The sequence below is a fragment of the Aquarana catesbeiana genome, linkage group LG05, assembly GCF_042186555.1.
Source record: "Aquarana catesbeiana isolate 2022-GZ linkage group LG05, ASM4218655v1, whole genome shotgun sequence".
Classification (NCBI taxonomy): Eukaryota; Metazoa; Chordata; class Amphibia; order Anura; family Ranidae; genus Aquarana; species Aquarana catesbeiana.
The window spans coordinates 642,891,327-642,911,346 of NC_133328.1; the positions used below are offsets into that span (position 1 = coordinate 642,891,327).

General features: G+C 43.3%; 1 protein-coding gene across 1 annotated transcript in view; it reads left to right on the forward strand.

Annotated features, from left to right (window-relative positions):
• The window catches only part of LOC141145617 (NACHT, LRR and PYD domains-containing protein 1a-like), a 361,842-nt gene that overhangs the window by 22,474 nt on the left and 319,348 nt on the right, over positions 1-20,020 (forward strand). Inside the window, exon 3 of the mRNA XM_073632446.1 lies at positions 18,446-18,642. Coding sequence (XP_073488547.1) covers positions 18,446-18,642 — 197 coding nt within the window. The remainder of the gene's footprint in view (positions 1-18,445; positions 18,643-20,020) is intronic.

The following is a 20,020-nucleotide window of genomic DNA, read 5'->3' on the forward strand; positions in this document are numbered from 1 at the left end:
CACGTACTGAAGGTTGCATGGACAGGACAGGAGGTAAGTAACATGTGTAGTAGTGCATGTTATGAACTTTTTTATCTCAAAGGATCTCCCCTCTGACAGAGAACTGAAATGAGTGGTTTTTCTCTTGCGATATCTGGATTTTCTGTTTGAGTTTCATATTGGTACTCCCCAATGCCCACTCGACTGCTTGTAGAGCATGTTCTTGCTGGATATTCGTATACAGTGAGTTGACATCAATACTTGCCAACAGACAGTTGTCGTCCACTGTCACTGTACTGATTAATTCAATTAGATCTTTACTATCCTTAAGATATGCAGGACACTTTTTGGTGAGCGGTTGCAAAAAATAGTCTAGGTATTCACCAAGTCTGGAAAAAAGTGACCCAATTTCACTGACTATCGGTCGACCGGGAGGTTTAGAAGGGTTTTTGTGTATTTTCGGTAACTGATATATCACGGGTACTCGTGGTGAATCTGGAATTAGATATCTAGCCTCCTTCTTTTTCAAAATGCCTTCATCAGTTGCTGTTTTGATCAAACTTTTGAGTTTGGCCTTGAATTTCATTGTAGGGTTGCCCTTTAGTTTTTCATATGTTTCTTGATCTCTGACTAATCTATTAAGCTCTTCTAGATAATCAGTTTTGTTGAGTATCACTACCCCCTCCCTTGTCAGCTGCCCTAATAACTACATTTTTGTTTTTCTCTAGTAACTCCAAACCTTTTTCTAAATCTTTTTTGCGTCTCTGCGGTTTTATAGTAAGTCTATCTAAATCCTGCTCAACCAATGATTTGAACACTCCAACAAAGTGGTTGTTATATAAAACTCAAACAGAAAAGATTTATTATGAAGACTCTTGATTTGGCAATGAGCCACAATTTATTCTGGCATGAAAATGAATATTACAGACAAATAAAAGGAGTCGCAATCGGGGCCAAGTATGCACCATCAGTAGCCAACCTTTTCATGAGTTTTTGGGAAAATGAAGCTATCTACCAGTCTAATATACCGGAACTCAAACTCTATAAAAGGTATATAGATGATATTCTGATCATTTGGGCAGGATCGCCGGATTCCTTTTTTGAATTTTTAGCCAACCGTTTTGGTATTTCTTTTTCTGAGAGTTTCAGTTATCATGAGATTAACTTTCTAGAATCTGACGTTATTCAAAGAGGGGAACAGAATACTCACACATACCTTCTTTAAAGATGTTGACAGGAATGGTTACATTCCGTTAACAAGCTGCCACCACCCTAGATGGCTGGGAGGTATCCCCAAAAGCCAAATGCTCAGGATCAGAAGAAATTGTAGCAACATAGAGGATTATAATTCACAGGCCAATGTTATCATGGAAAGGTTTCAAGATAAAGGCTACAGATTGGAAGATCTCAAAAGGACAAAGGAAATGATTGGTGGGATGGATAGGGATGATCTGTTCAAATCGAGAGACAAAAAGGAACAGAATTATGGTATAGCATTTATGACTGGGAAGAGATCTGAAGAAAATCCTGCCAAATCAGCCCAAATTCATTTACACCAAACCACCTACGCTTAGGCTGCAATTGGCACATAATGTCATTAACCCCCCTAGGAAAGGATGCACCTTTCTAGATAGTACTGGGTTTTACAGTTGTGGTAGATGTGTGATGTGTAGGACATCCAGATATCGCAAGAGAAAAACCACTCATTTCAGTTCTCTGTCAGAGGGGAGATCCTTTGAGATAAAAAAGTTCATAACATGCACTACTACACATGTTACTTACCTCCTGTCCTGTCCATGTAACCCCCCAGCCCCCCTCCACATTCAGGTTACCCGTATCTGAGTCCGTTAAAGAACCCTCCTTTGGTTTGGGTTCACTGAAGCCTCCTCAAACTACACATGCTTTTCTGTTTATGGTTACTGAAAAAGCTTATTTATTCTGAGTGGGATCACCCAGATAAACATTTTTTTTCCGCCTAAAAAAGTTTTGCAACACTTTATCCTATGGAGGAAAAATTTACTAAGATGGGGGGTATACCGGCAGTTGACGCCGCCATTCCTCCGTAAATAAGTCTGGCTTGTTTTGTCGACAACGCTCAGATACCTAGGGATCCAACTGATAAGAAATTGGAATTCCTGTTGAAAAGTGTTTTTTTCTTGGCAAGGTCCTAATAGCTCGACCTGCAGTGGCAGCAATCAGTCTGTCAATACTTGAGAGACCATGTTAAAACAGGTCCTCAAAGGTTTACCTGAACAGCAGGCCCGGGGGGTTTGCCAACCTACCAGCGGTTTTGTGTTTGCTGTTGACGCAATCAGAGATTCTATCATCCAAACCTTTCGCTTTGCGCTTGGGTTGGTACATATGCGTAGAATCTTATGGTTGAAAATTTTCAGCCAAATCACTATGTCAGGAGCTTCTGGCTGGGTTTCCCCTTCATGGTGCAAGGCTGTTCGGAGAGGATTTGGTATACGTCCCTCTTTTAAACAGGCTCTGTTCCCAGTGACAGGAGCATCAGCCTCCAGGCAGTCGCAACAGCCTCCTCCGTCAGGCTCAAGAAATAAATCTCAGAGTCGACCCAGGGACAAAAGAAGTCCTGTGGGAGGAAGCCTACTAGACAAGACGCTAAAACCTCTTTATGAAGGAGTGCCCCCGCTCGCTTGGGTGGGGGGAAGACTGCTACAGTTCTCAAGGCTCTGGTAGGAGGATTTCCAGGACAGATGGGTGATGTCCACATTAACTCTAGGTTACAAACTAGAGTTCCGAGTATTCCCCTCTCCTCGTTTCCTCAAATCAAATGTTCCCAGAGACCCAGAGAAAAAGAAGTCTCTCTTCCAGCAGTGGAGCGACTATTGTCTCGTTATCGTTGTTGTTTCCCACGCAAGAGCAGGGATTGGGGTTTTATTCAAACCTTTTCAGGGTTCCAAAAACCAAATGGAAATGTCAGACCCATTTTAGATCTCAAAGATCTAAACCGATTCCTAAAGATCCTTTCGCATGGAATCGATCCGATCGGTAGTCTCCATCCTACAAGAAGGAGAATTTCTGGCGTCAATGGACATCAAGGACACATACCTGCATGTACCTATTTTTCCCTGCTCATCAAAAGTACCTGCGTTTCAAAGTAGAAAAACGCCACTTTCAGTTTATAGCTCTGCCTTTCAGGATAGCTACTGCACCTCGGGTGTTTACAAAAATCTTGGCCCCTCCGCTGGCCAGATTAAGGGCCTAGGTATAACGGTAATAGCATACCTAGACGACCGACTCTTGATAGACCGCTCGGTAGCCCGCTTGGACCAAAGCTTGGTCACCACAGTCAACTACCTGCAATACCTAGGTTGGCTCCTTAACTCAGAGAAGTCTTCTTTGAAACCAGTGAGAAGACTAGAGTATTTCGGTCTGGTCATAGATACAGCTCAGAAGAGGGTATTTTACCCCAGGCAAAGATCAGTACCATAAAAGAACTGATTCAGGTAGTCAGGGCAAAGAAAGATCCTCCTTTTCGCCTTTGTATGAGGCTACTGGGGAAGATGGTGGCTTCATTCGAAGCAGTTCCCTATGTTCAGTTTCATTCAAGACTGCCGCAAAACAGTATCCTGTCTGCCTGGAACAAGGAGGTTCAGGCATTGGATTTCCTGATGCGTCTGTCTCCTACAGTGCGTCAGAGCCTCGGTTGATGGTTGATACCCGAAAATCTGCAAAAGGGAAAACCTTTTTTTCCAGTTGCCTGGACAGTGGTAACAACAAATGCCAGTCTTTCGGGTTGGGGAGCAGTCCTGGAACAGTCGACTGTCCAGGGGAGATGGTCCAAGACAGAAAGGACCTTACCCATCAACATTCTAGAGATCCGTGCGGTGTATCTAGCCCTAAAGGCCTGGACACTCAGGTTACAGGGTTGCCCTGTCAGGATCCAGTCCGAATGCCACAGCAGTGGCTTATATCAATCACCAGGGAGGCACCAGGAGTCATGCAGCCCAAGGAGAAGTAAACCAGATCTTCATCTGGGCAGAATCATGTGCCGTGTATATCGGCAATCTTCATTCCGGGAGTAGAGGACTGGCAGGCGGACTACTTGAAGTCGCCGGCGGTTATTCCCAGGGGAATGGTCTCTTCACCCCGACGTCTTCTTGGCCATATGCCAAAGATGGGGGGTTCCGGATGTAGACCTTTTTGCATCCAGGTTCAACTACAAGATTGATAACTTTGTGTCAAGAACAAGGGATACTCTTGCATGCAGGACAGATGCGTTGGTGACTCCATGGCATCAATTCTCCCAGATTTATACATTTCCTCCTATTCTGCTACTGCCACGACTTCTTTGCAGGATCAGGCAGGAAAGGAAGTCGGTACTTCTGGTGGCCCAGAAGAGCTTGGTATGCAGAAATTGTAAAGATGGCAGTAGGTCCCCCGTGGACCCTACCTTCACATCCAGACCTGCTATCCCAAGGTCCAGTGTTCCATCCTGCCTTACAAACGCTAAATTTGAGGGTCTGGCTATTTAAACCCACGTTCTGAAGAATCGTGGGCTTTCAGGTCCTGTGATTTGTATCTTAATCAATGCAAGAAAGCCAGCTTCCAGAATGATTTATCATAAGAGTCTGGAAAGCTTAGATCTCCTAGTGTGTATCCAGGGCTTGGCATCCCAGAAAATATATCATAGGTAGAATTCTTGACTTTCTACAAATGGGATTAGAAATGAAGCTGGCCTTGAGTACCATCAAGGGCCAGACCTCGGCCTTGTCAGTATTATTTCAACGGCCGCTTGCTTCGCATTCTTTAGTCCGAAGCTTTATACAGGGGATAACGCGTCTTAATCCTCCGGTTAGGGCGCCCCTAAACCCCTGGGACTTGAATTTGGTTCTGTCAGTTTTACAGAAACAACCTTTTGAACCAATATGTCAAATTCCCTTGGTCTTGTTGACAAGAAAGTAAATTTTTTTCTGGTAGCCATTTCTTCTACTAGAAGAGTATCAGAATTAGCAGCTCTTTCCTGTAAAGAGCCTTATTTAATCATACACAAGGATAGAGTGGTATTGCGCCCTCATCCTAGCTTTCTACCGAAAGTGGTTTCAGATTTTCATCTAAACCAAGATATTGTTCTACCTTCCTTTTTTCCAGATCCCTGTTCTACGGAAGAAAGGTCACTACATTCTTTGGATGTAGTAAGAGCAGTCAAGGCCTATCTGGGAGCAACTGCTCAAATTCGCAAAACTGATGTTTTGTTCGTACTGCCAGGAGGTCCCAGTAGAGGACAGGCAGCGTCAAAGTCTACCATTTCAAAATTGATTCGACAAATGATTATTTAAGCTTACGGTTTGAAACAGAAAATTCCACCTTTTCAAATCAAGGCATACTCTACAAGGACTATTAGTGCTTCTTGGGTGGTGCATCACCGGGCCTCTATGGCTGAAATCTGCAAGACCACAACCTGGTCTTCAGTCCATACATTCACCAGATTTTATCAGGTGGATGTGGAAGGTATTAGGATATCGCCTTTGGGCGTAGTGTGCTGCAGGCAGCGGTACGAGGTCCTCAAGTCTGATTACACCCTTCTTTGTGTGGTCCCCTCCCCTCAAATAGCATTGCTATGGGACATCCCATCAGTAATTACTGAGGCTCTGTGTCCCGTGATGTAAGAGAAAGAAAATAGGATTTTTTATAACAGCTTACCTGTAAAATCCTTTTCTTTTGAGGTACATCACGGCACACAGAGGTCCCGCCCCTCTTCTAATACACTTATATTGCTTTGCTACAAAACTGAGGCATCCCCAGGAAGGGGAGGGGTTATATAGGGGGTTGAACTTCCTGTCTAGGGTGTGACCAGTGTCCAATCACCTAGTGATACCCTATAACCCATCAGTAATTACTGAGGCTCTGTGTCCCGTGATGTACCTCAAAAGAAAAGGATTTTACAGGTAAACTGTTATAAAAAATCCTATTTTATATCTACAGAGGAGGTCTAGTTCTAGAATTACTGCCCATGATATGACGTTTCCTCATGTGTGGGACGATCACTGTTTGCGTGCCTCTGGGACCGACGCACACATTTGTCTTTGCGTGCCAGCACAGGGGGACAGAGGCACTTTAAATCATTAATTTTTTTACCACCTCAATACAGGGCACTTCCTGCCCAGGCTATTTTTCAGCTTTCAGTGCTGTCACACTTTAAATGACAATTGCGCGGTCATGCTACAGAAATTTTTATCATTTTCTTTACACAAATTAGAGCTTTCTTTTGGTGGTATTTAATCACTTCTGTGTTTTTTTTTTTTCCTAAAAAAAATAAAAAGTGAAATTTAAAAAAAATAAATAAAAAGTGAAATAAAAAAAAAAAAAAAAGTTTTTCTTAGTTTCTGTCAGTAAATTTTGTAAATAAGTAATTTTTCTCTGTCAGTGTGAGGTGAGGAGAGCTGATTACCGGCATCTCCGTGTTTACATGTGACCGGCTGTGATTGGACACAGTCGATCACATGGTTCAAGAGCCTCGGCTGCAGCTCTTTACAGAGATCGGGGTTGCGCCGTGTCCAAGCAACACGGTCGCGATCGCTGTGGCTGCGCATCCCCCTTGGGTGTGCGAGTGCGGTCGTTCTGGGAAGCTGTCATATGACGTTGTCCCAAAACGAGAGCCACGCCGCCTGCCGTCATTTGACGGTGGGCAGGAGGCAGGTGGTTAATCCATAATTTTTTAAAATTTTTACACTGATGCTTTAACCACTTCAATACCGGGCCTATTCTGGCACTTCTCTCCTTCGTGTAAAAACCATAATTTTTTTGCTATTAAATGACTCAGAACCCCCAAACATTATATATGTTTTTTTTAGCAGACACTCTAGGGAATAAAATGCCGGTCATTGCAACTTTTTATCTCACACGGTATTTGCGCAATAATTTTTCAAACGCCTTTTTTTTGGAAAAAGAACGGTTTCATGAATTTAAAAATTAACAAAACAGTAAAGTTAGCCCAATTTTTTTGTATAATGTGAAAGACGAGTAAATACGCCGAGTGGATAGATACCTAACATGTCACGCTTTAAAATTGCGCACAATAATGCAATGGCGCCAAACTTCATTACTTAAAAATCTCCATAGGCGACGCTTTAACATTTTTTACAGGTTACAAGTTTAGCGTTACAGAGAAGGTCTAGTGCTGGAATTGTTGCACACACTCTAACGCACGTGGCGATACCTCACATGTGTGTGGTTTGAGCGGCATTTACATATGTGGACGGGACTTACGTGTGCGTTCGCTTCTGAGCGCGAGCTACCAGGGACAGGGGCGTTTTAATTTTTTTTTTTTTTACATTTCTTTTTTGATCACTTTTATTCCTATTACAAGGAATGTAAACATCCCTTGTAAATGGAATCTATGTGACAGGTCCTCTTTATGGAGAGATGTGGGGTCAATAAGACCCCGCATCTCTCCTTCAGGCTGGAAAGCATGAGATTGGGAAAAAAAATTCACCGATCTCATGCTGACAGCTGCGATCGCAGGCTTCGTTTATTTCCGGGTACCCGGGCATGACGTCATAACGTCGCCCCCGGCCCTCCGACGGTCATAGAGATGACTGGTGACCACCTGGTCACCGGAAATCTCTATCGTCCTCATCTGGGGTCGGCCGATTCTTTCTCCGGGTCTCCGATGGCACGGGAGAGCCCGGATGGCGGCGGGAGGGGGGGGGGGAACGTCCCTTCCCGTTGCCTATAAGAACAATCATGCGGCCGAACTGCTGCTATGTCGTCTTTTTTTTTTTTTTTTTTAATATACGTTTTTATTAATTTTCAAAAAAACAGACAGCAAACAAAAATGAATATTTGCAGCAATTAAAGAAACTATATACATAGAAAACAAAACACACAAAAAAAAAAAAAAAAAAAGAAAAAGAAAAAAACCAAAACAAACCCCACATACATACATACATACATACATACATTGGTCATACCTGGTTCCTATGCCAGTTTGATTTTAGAGAAAGGTGTCATCCCGTGTTACATATGTACACCTAGAGGCCAATAACTAATGGAGAGATTGCAAAGAGTCATATTCCTCTAGGAGGCTATTGAGGCTGTAGAGGGGTCCGTGAGCCATTTGGACCAAACCTTTTCATATTTGAGGAGACAACCCCTATTTATATATGTTTCTTTGTATAATGTTAAGCTATTATTAATGAGTTGTTTCCACAAAGTCAGCGATGGGGGGGTGGTTTTCTTCCAGCTGAGAGCTATGGCTTTACGAGCAGAGAACAGAAGCAGCCCCACCAAAGTGCGCCCTGCTGTCGTAGGAATAAATTGCTCTATCAGACCTAAAATACATATTGGCATTGATCGTTGCAGTGGGATATATGTTATTTTGAATATAAAAGCTAGTATTTCTTCCCAATACCTTACGATAGCTGGACAAGTCCAGAATATATGGGTAAAGTCTCCAGGAATCTCCCCACATCGCCAACAGCCAGGAGCAGAGTCTGAATTAATTTTATTTAATATATGGGGGGTGTAATATGCCCTGTGGACTATCTTAAACTGAATAAGTCTGTCTCTCAAGGAGATGAGAGAGTTGAAGGGAGAGTCCCATATATTATCCCAATCATCCTCATTAAGTTCAGGGATATCCTTAGACCATTTTGATCTTAATTTCTCTAAATCAGGGAGAGAGGCAGTTGTTAAGTGAAGATACAATTTAGATGCTGCATTCTTTGTGCAATCCAACCTAAGAAGCTTCTCTAAGGCAGATTGGACTAGTTGTAGAGGAGAGCCAGAGAATTGACAGCTGAAGGCATGGGAGAGTTGAAGGAAACGAAAAGAATACGACTGAGGGATATTGAAATCCGAGATTAGTTGGGAAAAAGAAATCAAAGATTTATCCAAAATGATCTGTGTCACTGTTTTTATCTTAAAATTAGTCCAAGCATAGGGGTCGGGTAGTGAATAGAAATGCTCCAGAGTGGGATTTAACCAGAGGGGAGCATTAGGTGATATTGCCTGTAGGGGATATTGTTCAATTTTGAGGCCCTCTCCCCATACACGTAGCGTGGTAAGCATAGATGGTGTCAATGAATATGGAGCATGAGGGCCCCGAAAGATCAAAAATTTCAGCGCCTCTAGGGATCCCAGCACTGCTGCTTCTACCTGAGTAGCGGAATTTGAGGTATCTGGGTTAAGCCACCAGGCCGTAGTTACTAGCTGAGAAGCCAACTAATATTTATGGAAATCTGGACATGCCAGGCCACCTTGGGAGGTTGGGCGTACCAATGTTGCCCAGCTATACCTAGGGGGCTTTGATCTCCATATGAATGCTGAGAAAATACGATGTAGCCTTGCAAAGAAAGATTTAGGGATCCACTGGGGAGAGTGTCGAAATAAATATGTGAATTTAGGTAATACATTCATTTTTATTAAATTTATGCATCCTAACAATGAAAGGGGTAATGACTCCCATGCCTTCAGCCGTTGTTGAGTCTCCTGGATCACAGGTGTTAAATTTAGGGATATATAGTCTGAAACCTGTCTGGAAACCACCACCCCTAGATATTTAAAATTCTCCACCCATCTTAGGGGGGTATCCATATCAGCAGTAGCACGAGCCGCAGAGTCTATAGGAAATAGAAGTGACTTTTCCCAGTTTACTTTAAGGCCTGTGACTGCGGAGAAAGAATTGAGGACCTGTAGGGCCCCCCTAAGTGATGGTCCTGCATCATTAAGAAAGAGGAGTAGGTCGTCCGCATACAAGGCGACCCTTTCCTCCAGCCAGCCAACGCGCAATCCCTTAACATGAAGGGAAGTACAGAGAGCCTCCGCCAGCGGTTCCATCGCTATGGCGAAAAGGGCTGGAGAGAGGGGGCAGCCCTGTCGAGTACCCCTTGACAGAGAAAAAGACTGTGATAAGCTACCTCCCAACTTGATAGCTGAGGTGGGGTTTTGATAAATTATCTGTATCCATTTAATAAAGATCAGGGGGAACCCCATCCTTCTAAGGACCTCCCAAAGAAAAGGCCATTCAATAGTATCAAAGGCCTTTTCAATATCTAAGGGGGCCACCACCCTAGTACCTTCATTCAAATGCTTTGCATGTATATTAGTAAACAAACGTCTCAAATTTACATCGGTTGACCTGTTGGCCATGAAGCCAGTTTGATCAATATCTACAACAGATGGTAATAGTGGTTGTAGTCTGATGGCAAGTAATTTAGTCAAAATTTTAAAATCTGTATTAAGTAGGGCAATTGGCCTATAGGAGGCACACAATGATGGATCTTTTAGATCTTTATGAATTAGTATAACATGGGCATGGCTCATAGAAGTTGGAAGGGCTCCATCTGTCAGGCATTGAGAATAAAGTTGTGCTAGCTTGGGAGCTAATATATTCCCATGTGTCTTATAAAACTCTATGGGGAGGCCATCCGGACCCGGAGACTTCCCCCGCGGAAATGATTCGATTGCTCTCAGTACCTCCTCCGGGGTTATTGGCCCCACCAGAGATTCTCTTTCTTTATCTGAAAGCCAGCCTAATGCCAATGGGTCTAGCCAGGATGCCAAATCCTTGGGCTGAAAGTCAGAAGGCAACACAGAGGTATAAAGAGAACTATAATATTGGCGAAAGACCTCTAATATATCTGGTAATAAAGAAACTAATTCACCTGAGGCAGACACCACATTGGGAATCACTGTTGGAGGATAATCTGGCTGTGCCAACATCGCTAGAAGACGACCATTACGGTCCCCCTGTTCAAAGAACATTTGTTTATTCCGATGTAGATCTAATCTGGTGATCTCAGTAAGATGGAGATGTAGCTTACGTTTTGCAGCATTCAGGAGGTCAAAATGGATATTAGTAGGGTCAGTAGTATAAATATCAGACTGACGTTGCACAGCTTGCTGTAGCACTGTTGCAACGGCTGCCTGTTCCCTGCGAATCCCAGCAATATAGGAGATATATTGTCCCCTGGAAAAGGCCTTGAAGGCGTCCCATATCATTGCAACAGAGGAGGATCCCTCATTAAACTCCCAATATTCCGCCAGTCGTGGTGCGATATTGGTCATCAGGTCTACATGAGAAAGCCAGTGGGTCCCCAAGCGCCATAGGGCTGCAGTTCTATAGGATGGGGCATGAATTTTAAGAAGTAATGGCGAATGATCTGAGAGTCCGCTGGGTAGATATGATACATCTAATACATCAGACAGCATAGTCGGATTAGCAAAGGCGAGGTCAATACGAGAAGAGGTTTTATATGTGGCAGAAAAACAAGAGTAAGCTCTAGTCTCAGGATGTTTCCACCTCCAGACCTCAGTTACACCCATTACTTGAGCCCAGGTAAGTAAATCTGTAGAAAATTGTTTTGGGGGAACAGGTCTGTCCAGGTCAGGGGCCATAATAGCATTGAAATCACCCATCAACAACAGTTTTGCCGGATAATACGAAATTACTTTCTCCAAAGATTGAGTATAGGGTGGACGAAGAAAAAGGAGGGGGAATATACACCCCTACTACTATATATCGCGTACCCCACACCGTAAATACTATTAGTACATATTTGCCTTGGGGATCAGTATAGACCTGTTCCATTATACATGGAAGAGATTTACTGATTAATATCGATACTCCTCTTGCATATGTAGAATAAGAAGAATGAAAGGCTTGCTGAATCCATGGCTTTTTTAGTGCCAAACACTTGCTGACCCTGAGATGCGTCTCCTGTAAAAGCACCATATGTGGAGAATATAATTTAAGGTATCTAAAAAGTATCGCCCTCTTAAACTTAGAATTAAGTCCCCGAACATTCCAGGATAATATTCTGAAAACGGACACATCACGTGTCGTCATTATACATCAAATTATAAATGAAAGAAGGAGAAGTAGAAAACAAATTTAATCTAGGTATACACCCTAATGTACATCTCAGGGGCAGCACCAATCCAGGGAGTCTATACCTGGTAATAGCAGTAAACAAATAAATAAAACAGAGAAAAGAAAACAAACAGCTCCGTGCATCAATTGAAGCAGCTTTCCCAATACCTATGGGGTAAAAAAAAGGTGATTGCTTGTCGGCCATGGCCAACACTAAAAAAGGGTCTAGGAAGGGGGGGGGGGGGGAAGAGGGAAAGGAGGGAGGGGAGGGGAATTTTTTATTACCTATTGCCATTGATTTCAGCTAATCCCTCAAAAAAAAAAAAAAAAAAAGAGAAAACGGAAGGGGGGGCTTCTATACTGAAACAGACACAAGCCGACTTAGAATGCAAGATAATATGATATAATAATAATAGAAATTGATACAATTGATACAAATTTAATACAAGGGAAAGAAAAAAAAATACAACAGCAGCATTACCCAAAAAAAAAGAAAGGAAAAAAAAAAAAAACAAACTTAAGCATAGAATATATGTGAAGCATGTATTATTATTATTATTATTATTCAGGATTTATATAGCGCCAACAGTTTACGCAGCGCTTTACAATATAAAAGGGAGACAATACAGTTATAATATAATACAATACAATACAATACAATAGGATTAAGAGGGCCCTGCTCAGAAGAGCTTACAATCTAATAGGGTGGGGCAGGTGGTACAAAAGGTTGTAACTGTGGGGAATGAGCTGGTGGAAGTGGTAGGAGATTAGTTGGAGACGTGATAGGCTTTCCTGAAGAGATGAGTTTTCAGGGATTGCCTGAAGGTAGCAAGAGTAGGGGCTAGCCGGATAGATGGAGGTAGCGAGTTCCAGAGGATGGGAGAGGCTCTGGAGAAATCCTGGAGACGAGCATGGGAGGAGGAGATGAGAGAGCTTGAAAGCAGGAGGTCTTGAGAAGAGCGGAGAGGACGATTTGGGTGATATTTGGAGACAAGATTAGTGATGTAGCTTGGGGCAGAGTTGTGAATGGCTTTGTATGTTGTGGTTAGAATTTTGAATTTAATTCGCTGGGTGATTGGGAGCCAGTGTAGGGATTGAAGTAGAGGGTTGGCAGACACTGAGCGGTTGGTAAGGTGGATAAGTCTGGCAGCAGCATTCATGATAGACTGAAGAGGGGATAGCCTATGGAGCGGTAGGCCAATGAGAAGGGAGTTGCAATAGTCAAGGCGAGAGATAACAAGGGAGTGAATGAGGAGCTTGGTGGTTTCATTTGTTAAAAAAGGGCGAATTTTAGAGATGTTACGGAGGTGAATTCTACAAACTTTTGACAATGATTGGATTTGAGGCTGAAATGACAAGTCGGAGTCTAGGATTACACCTAGTACCCTGGCGTGAGGGGAGGGACTGATGGTTGCATTGTTGATTTTGATGGAAAAGTCATGGAGGGGGGCACGGGCGGGGGGGAATATTAATAGCTCAGTTTTAGAGAGATTTAGTTTAAGGAAGTGGTGCGACATCCATGCTGATATGTCAGTTAGTAAGTTAGTAATGTGAGAGGAGACTGAAGGAGTGAGGTGAGGAGTAGACAGATAGATTTGGGTGTCATCAGCGTATAAGTGGTATTGGAAGCCGTGGGCAGTTATTAGGTGACCAAGGGAGGTGGTGTAGATAGAGAAGAGAAGGGGTCCAAGAACCGAGCCTTGGGGGACCCCCACAGAAAGGGGCAATGGAGAGGAGGAGACAGAGTTGTAGGTGACACTGAAGGAGCGCTGTGATAAATAGCCAGAGAACCAGGATAGAGCAGAATCTCGGAGGCCAAGGGAATGTAGTTTATTGAGAAGGAGCGGGTGGTCAACAGTATCAAAGGCCGCAGAGAGGTCAAGTAGTAGGAGTATGGAGTACTGGCTGTTGGTTTTAGCAGTTAGTAAATCGTTAGTGAGTTTTAGTAAGGTAGTTTCCGTGGAGTGCTGCGAGCGAAAGCCAGACTGTAAGGGGTCAAGAAGGTTATTTTCATTGAGGTAGGAGCTAAGACGGTTGTAGACTAAGCGTTCTAGAAGTTTAGAGGTGAATGGGAGTAATGAGATGTATATATCCATACACATATATACGCATACATACGCATACTCACCCACCCCCACTCCAACCCATGTGTATATAAAATACACTGCCTTAAAAAAAAAAAAAAAAAGGGAGGGGGAGGGGTATGATAGGCAAACATTTAGCAACCATACATATCAGAGTAATAAAATAGTAATGCAACAATAATGAAACAATAATTGAGCCATAATGAAAAACCCCAAAAAAAAAAAAATATATATATAATGATAATACAATACAACAAAACAAAACAAAACAAAAAACATTTTTCCCTTTTCCTTTTCTTTTTTTCCCCTCTAGCAAATTAATAATTAATTAGTATGTAACAAAAAAAGAAAAAAGGAGAGAACCAAAAAAAAGGGGTTGTGCAGTCATCAACGAGTGTCCAACCAGGCTAAAACAGCTTCTGGTTTATCAAAAAAAAAGGGTGTTGTCACCATCAATAACTCTCATCTTGCTTGGATATAGAAGACTAAATTTTAAGCCTTTGTCCTTCAGCCTCCTGCGAGCCTCTGTAAAGGATTTACGCCTTTGTTGTACTTCCTGGGAATAATCAGGAAAAAAAAAAAAGTTTTTTATCCTCATACATAGTGTCAGGCTTAGACCGAGCTGCAGCCAGGATGCGGTCCCGGTCCCTATAATTAAGGAACTGGAGCAAAAAAGGACACGGTGGTGTTCCCGGTCTAGGGGGGGCTGAAGGAACCCTATGAGCCCGCTCGATGACAAAGGTAGGTGGCAGGTCGGTCAGGCCAAACAGATTTATGAGCAATTTCTCAGTAAATGCAGTGGGGCATGAGCCTTCTGCTCGCTCAGGAAGGCCTATAATTCGGATATTATTCCTCCTTAAACGATTTTCGGTATCTATAGCCCGATTTTGTAGAGCACATACCTGTAATTGTAAAGCCTTAAGGTCTCTAGAGTCCGACCTGACCTCATCCTCCACACCTGAGATCGTCTTCCACCTCAGTGATTCGCATCCGAAATTTGTCCAGATCCTGACGAATAAGGCTGACATCTGTTGCTACAAAATCAATCTTTGATGTTAATGCTGTTTTACACTCAGCAATTGCTGCAAGAATAGCTGCTCCTGAGGAATGTACTGTGTCTCCTGTCTCTATCTCTGTCAGAGATTGCTTGCTGACAGGCATAGTGCTGGCCGGCCCACGTGTAGTTGGAATAATTGCTGACTGTGCGGAAGATAAGACAGCTGAATCTGTCAGAGCAGAGCGGGTCCTAGGTGGGCCCATCCGCTTGCACAATTTTGCGGCCAGTCACTATATTTTTCCCCAAAAGTCCGGCAAAAGTTTGCCTGGCAGATTCTCCCAGATCCTGCTAGGCTGTGACTGTAACTGTGAGGTTTATAACTGCCCTGAGTTAGGAGAGATGAGAGATAAGAGAGATGGATAGGAGGATCTCACAGCACTCACTCCAGCAAGATAACAGCAACTGCAGACTGGGTGGCCCCCCTCAGCTCCTTAGATAACTGTAGCACTATCTCCGCTGTCTCTATCTCCGCACGGGGTTAACCCAGGACTCAAAACTGAGGACTCAGCTGATGAGAGATAAGAGGGGAAGGTAGATCAAACAAATGGCAAAAGTTGTATCCAGGATATGTTCAGGATTTTCACAGCCTCTACCCTGTCTCCTCTCCTCTCCTCTCCTCTCAAGCGCACCTGCTGCTACTCACATCCGGACACACCCCCTATGATCGTCTTTAGAGGTCGACCGATATGGGTTTTTCTCTGGCCGATGCCGATATTTAGAAATCGCGGTGGCCGATGGCCGATATAAGATGCCGTTTTTTTTTTTTTTGGGCCGATATATTAGGCCGATTTTTTTTTTTTTCTTTTTTTTTTCCCTTCATCTTATAAAATCTAACGGTTAGACCCCTTTCACACTGGGGCATTTTTTAGGCGCTTTTGGGCTAAAAATAGCGCCTGTAAAGTGCCTGTAAAACGACTCCCCTGCAGTCTCAGTGTGATATCCCGAGTGCTTTCACACTGAGGCGATGCGCTGGCAGGATGTTTAAAAAAAGTCCTGCAAGCGGCATCTCTGGAGCGGTGTATACCACTCCTCCACCACTCCTGCCCATTGAAATGAATGCGCACCGCTGCCGAAGCGCCTGCAAAGCGTTTCGGCAGCAGCGCTTCAGGGGCGCATTTAACCCCTTCCTCAGCCGCTAGCTGGGTTATAAGCACCCCGCTAGCAGCCGAATAGCGCCACTAAAATGACAGTAAAGCGCCACTAAAACTAACAGCGTTTTACCGTCAACGCATGCCTGCTCCAGTGTGTAAGCAACCTTAAGTAATACAGAAATTTTTTTACATTTAAACATTTATTAAACAAAACAAACCTCCAATCAGTTCACTTGTATGTATAATTTAGATTAAAAAAAAACAAAAAAAAAACGATATCTTAAATAGTAAATACACAAAAACAGGTAATCAAAACTTTTGGACGAAAAAAAAATGGGCTAACTTTACTGCTTAGTTTTTTTTTTTTTTTTTATTTCATTAGTGTATTTTAAAAAAAAAAATTGCGTTTGAAAGACCACTGCGCAAATACCGTGTGACATAAAATATTGCAACAACCGCTATTTTATTCCCTAGGGTCTCTGCTAAAAAATATATATATATATAATGTTTGGGGGTTCTAAGTGATTTTCTAGCAGAAAATACAGGATTTTTACTTGTAAGCAACAAGTATCAGAAAAGATTGAGTCTTTAAATGGTTAAACTGAGAACTTCTACACATGGAGTTCAGTCTATTGATAAAAGAACCTGAAAAGATACAATGTATCTTCTTATCAGACTTGGCAGGCTGCCCAGGGAGGAGAGAATCCTCTCCACAGATAACTTTCAGGCAACTTGCATTGACTTCTATTACAGAAGTCATTTGCAAGTCCCGCTGAAGTTATAATCGGCTTTTTTTATCAGCACAATCGGCCGATGCCGATTAAGTAAAAAAAGCCAAATATCGGCCGATATATCGGTCGATCTCTAATCGTCTTTATCGTGCACAGAATCGCCGGCTGCAAAGAATGGTATCTGAATGATGCCTCTAGCTGCAGGCATCATTCATATACCTCCCTAAAAGTCACGGACGTCATTTTACTATGGCCGGGTATTGAAGTGGTTAACTTTTTTCTAGTATCGCCTTTCACTTTAGGCAGGTGACAGGTACTATTTATGGAGGGATCTGGGATCTATAAGACCCCAAATCCCTCCTTTGCACTTAAAAAGCATTCAAAATGCCAAGATCTGCGTTTTTCAATACTTTCAATTCTTCAAAAAAATGGCGCTGTTGACAGCGAGGTAGACCGTAAATGATGTCATGTCATAACGGAGACCCGATCAAGGCCCATTTTGACTTTGTATGGGTCTCTGTCCAGCTGGTGGACATGCCAGCTGGTAGTTCGGGTCTCCTGGTGGGATGGGAGAGCCACGCAAGGCGCGGGGGGGGGCATCCCTTCCCTTCCCGCTGCTTGTAATAGCAATCAAGTGGCTAGTAAGCGACTTGGATTGCTATTACAAGAGAGACGACCGTTGGCTCTAAAAAAACTATACTGTGGTGATGCCTGCAGCTGTATATCATCCTGGTACATCCACTTGAAGTCAAATGACGTGCCAGGTACATAATTTCGCAGCAGGTGGTTAAAGTTAAAATGAACTAAATTATGGTGCTTTAAAGCAAAAGATGTAAAAAGTCTTAGTTAGTTTTCTTTAGAAAGCAGCCACAGTCTGAGTAGAAAATGCTGTCCAATACTAACATGCTGTAAAGAAGGACCTTTCCTCTCTGTGTGGAAGCAGTGATCTCTCTGCAGAGGTAAAACATGCTGCCTGAGCTTTCCAATCTGCTGGGAACATGAGCTTTTCTGATTGCAGAGCTGTAGGTCTGTCTTCCACGGTCCATCCCACCCCTTACATTACCACTTCTCTCCAATGAGGGAGCTCACCAGTGGCGGCCTGTCCTTTAGGTGTGCTGCCCCCCTGTCGATGCATCCGCCCCCTAATTTACATGCGGGGGCACCGGATGCATGGATTCCAATGTTTTTTTTGAAGCACGTGATTAGAGCCAAAGGCTTCAAATAAAAGGGTGGTCTCGGGGCGCAGAGCACTGTGCCCTGACCCCACCCACTTGTATGAATGAATATTCGCTATTGTCACACTGATTCTCCTCCCCGGCCAATCAGGAAGCGGGTCTTGATACCCCTTTCCTGATTGGCGGAAAGGAGAAGTGATCCTATTGGCCTAGGAGGGAGGAGGAGGGAGGAGACACACGAGAAGCCACCACCTGGTGCGCAGAGGGAAGCGTTGTATGCTTGATGGCTAAACAGCTGCACAGTCTATTTGCTTTTAGTAAATCGAATCCAAACTCTCAGTCTTGGGCTTCTGCTGGGGCACAATAAAGAAAAACAAAAAGACAAATTAAAAGAAAAAAAACAACAATGTTTTTATTAGCAGTGCCTTAGTATTATAATAGAAGTACAAAGCAAAGAGCCACAGATAGAGATATTGCTTTATTTTCTAGGAGGCATCAACCGTCTAAAGGGCATCAGCCGTCCAGAGGACATCGTCAGTTTCCGCCGTCAGCTGTCTGCATATGATGATCCATCTCTGAGGCGTATACATGAATATTACAAAGATGATCTGATCTACATCCTGGAGAACATAAAACCTTATGTCGTCCTGATGAAACTAAAATTTCACAATGTTTTAAATACAGATGTAAGGCAAAAGTGATTCTAAATTAACTGTGATATACAATTATGTCAGTGAAAATCACATGAATATAATTGGTGCTGAAGTTGTGTACAGACCTTGAATTTCTCCATAGAAACTTGTGAGGGTAAAAGGAAAGTCCGGCATATGACTTCTGCTGCCTATACCTCTGAGTTTTCTCAATGTTTGCTTCCTGTCTTGGTTGGGGATGCTGTTAGTAATCACAAGGCCCCATATAGCCAACCTGACAGGGCCCCGCCTCCTTTTTTTTTTTTACATTCTTTTAACAGCTTTGGTGGGGGGCCTTTGGTGAACTCTCAGGGGTCTAAACAGACCCCTGATGGCTCACATCTCAGACAGAGAAAGGGGCAGAGGACAGAGATTCCTCAGAGGAGAGGAGGGAAGCTGGCAATGCTGCAGGGGAGGGGGCCACACAGGAGGGGGGGCCTGGACAGCAGGGGGGATGGGGATGCCGATACCTATCCCCCTGCAGTGCAGCCGAAGGACGAAAAAGGAGAAGCCGGCAGAGCTGCAAGGGGAGCCACAAGAGTCGGCAATATGGCAGTAGAGCAGTCGCTCAGCAGGTGTCTGGGCCCCCCTTTTGAACTGATGGAACCCGGGCCCAGTACAGGAGGGCTGGCTGTACTGCCTTATCAGCGGCCCTGGTCTGGGTTATAGCAGCATTTACAACAATGTAACAATGTAATAGGAAACAGATACACAAGGTTTTCTTATCTTTTTTGTTTTCTGAACTGTATTTATTACATGATTTTAAATCACATATACTGTATTTCTTAAAGGTGGAGTTTAATCTGCTTATATTTAGCCTTCCCTGGTTCTTCCTTCTCTCTCATCAACATGCAAATGACATTTCTTCATTGCTGGATCTCTGCACTTCTCTATGCAATGAAGGCAGATCATGGCTGGTGGGTGGGGCCTGTAGGGGGCGCTACATATCTCCCCAAAAACATCACAGCCCCCGGCCTCTGTACTTTCTCAAAGAGCCCTCCGTGCTGATGTAATTAGTGGGAGGAGTTATACAAATATCAGAATGCCTTGTGTAGGTGTCAGTCTGTAGGCATTTCTAGGCAGGCTGTATTTCTATACAGACCACTCTATGTAACACCCACATTGTTACCTGGAGTATTATTATTGTAATTATTAGTGTTGTTGTGGAACCTGGAGTGTGCTGACTGGTATAGAAGGCAAACTAATCCTCCATTTTCTAATGAACTTCCACAACAATTTGGTTCTTTCCAGAGAATTAGTATTTGCCGGATCCAGCAATAGATGACGAGTCCGCCAGAGGATTTATAAAATAATACCCATTGACTAGAATGTGGAGCAATCTGATTGGTTGCTTATACCAGAACATTTGATCTTG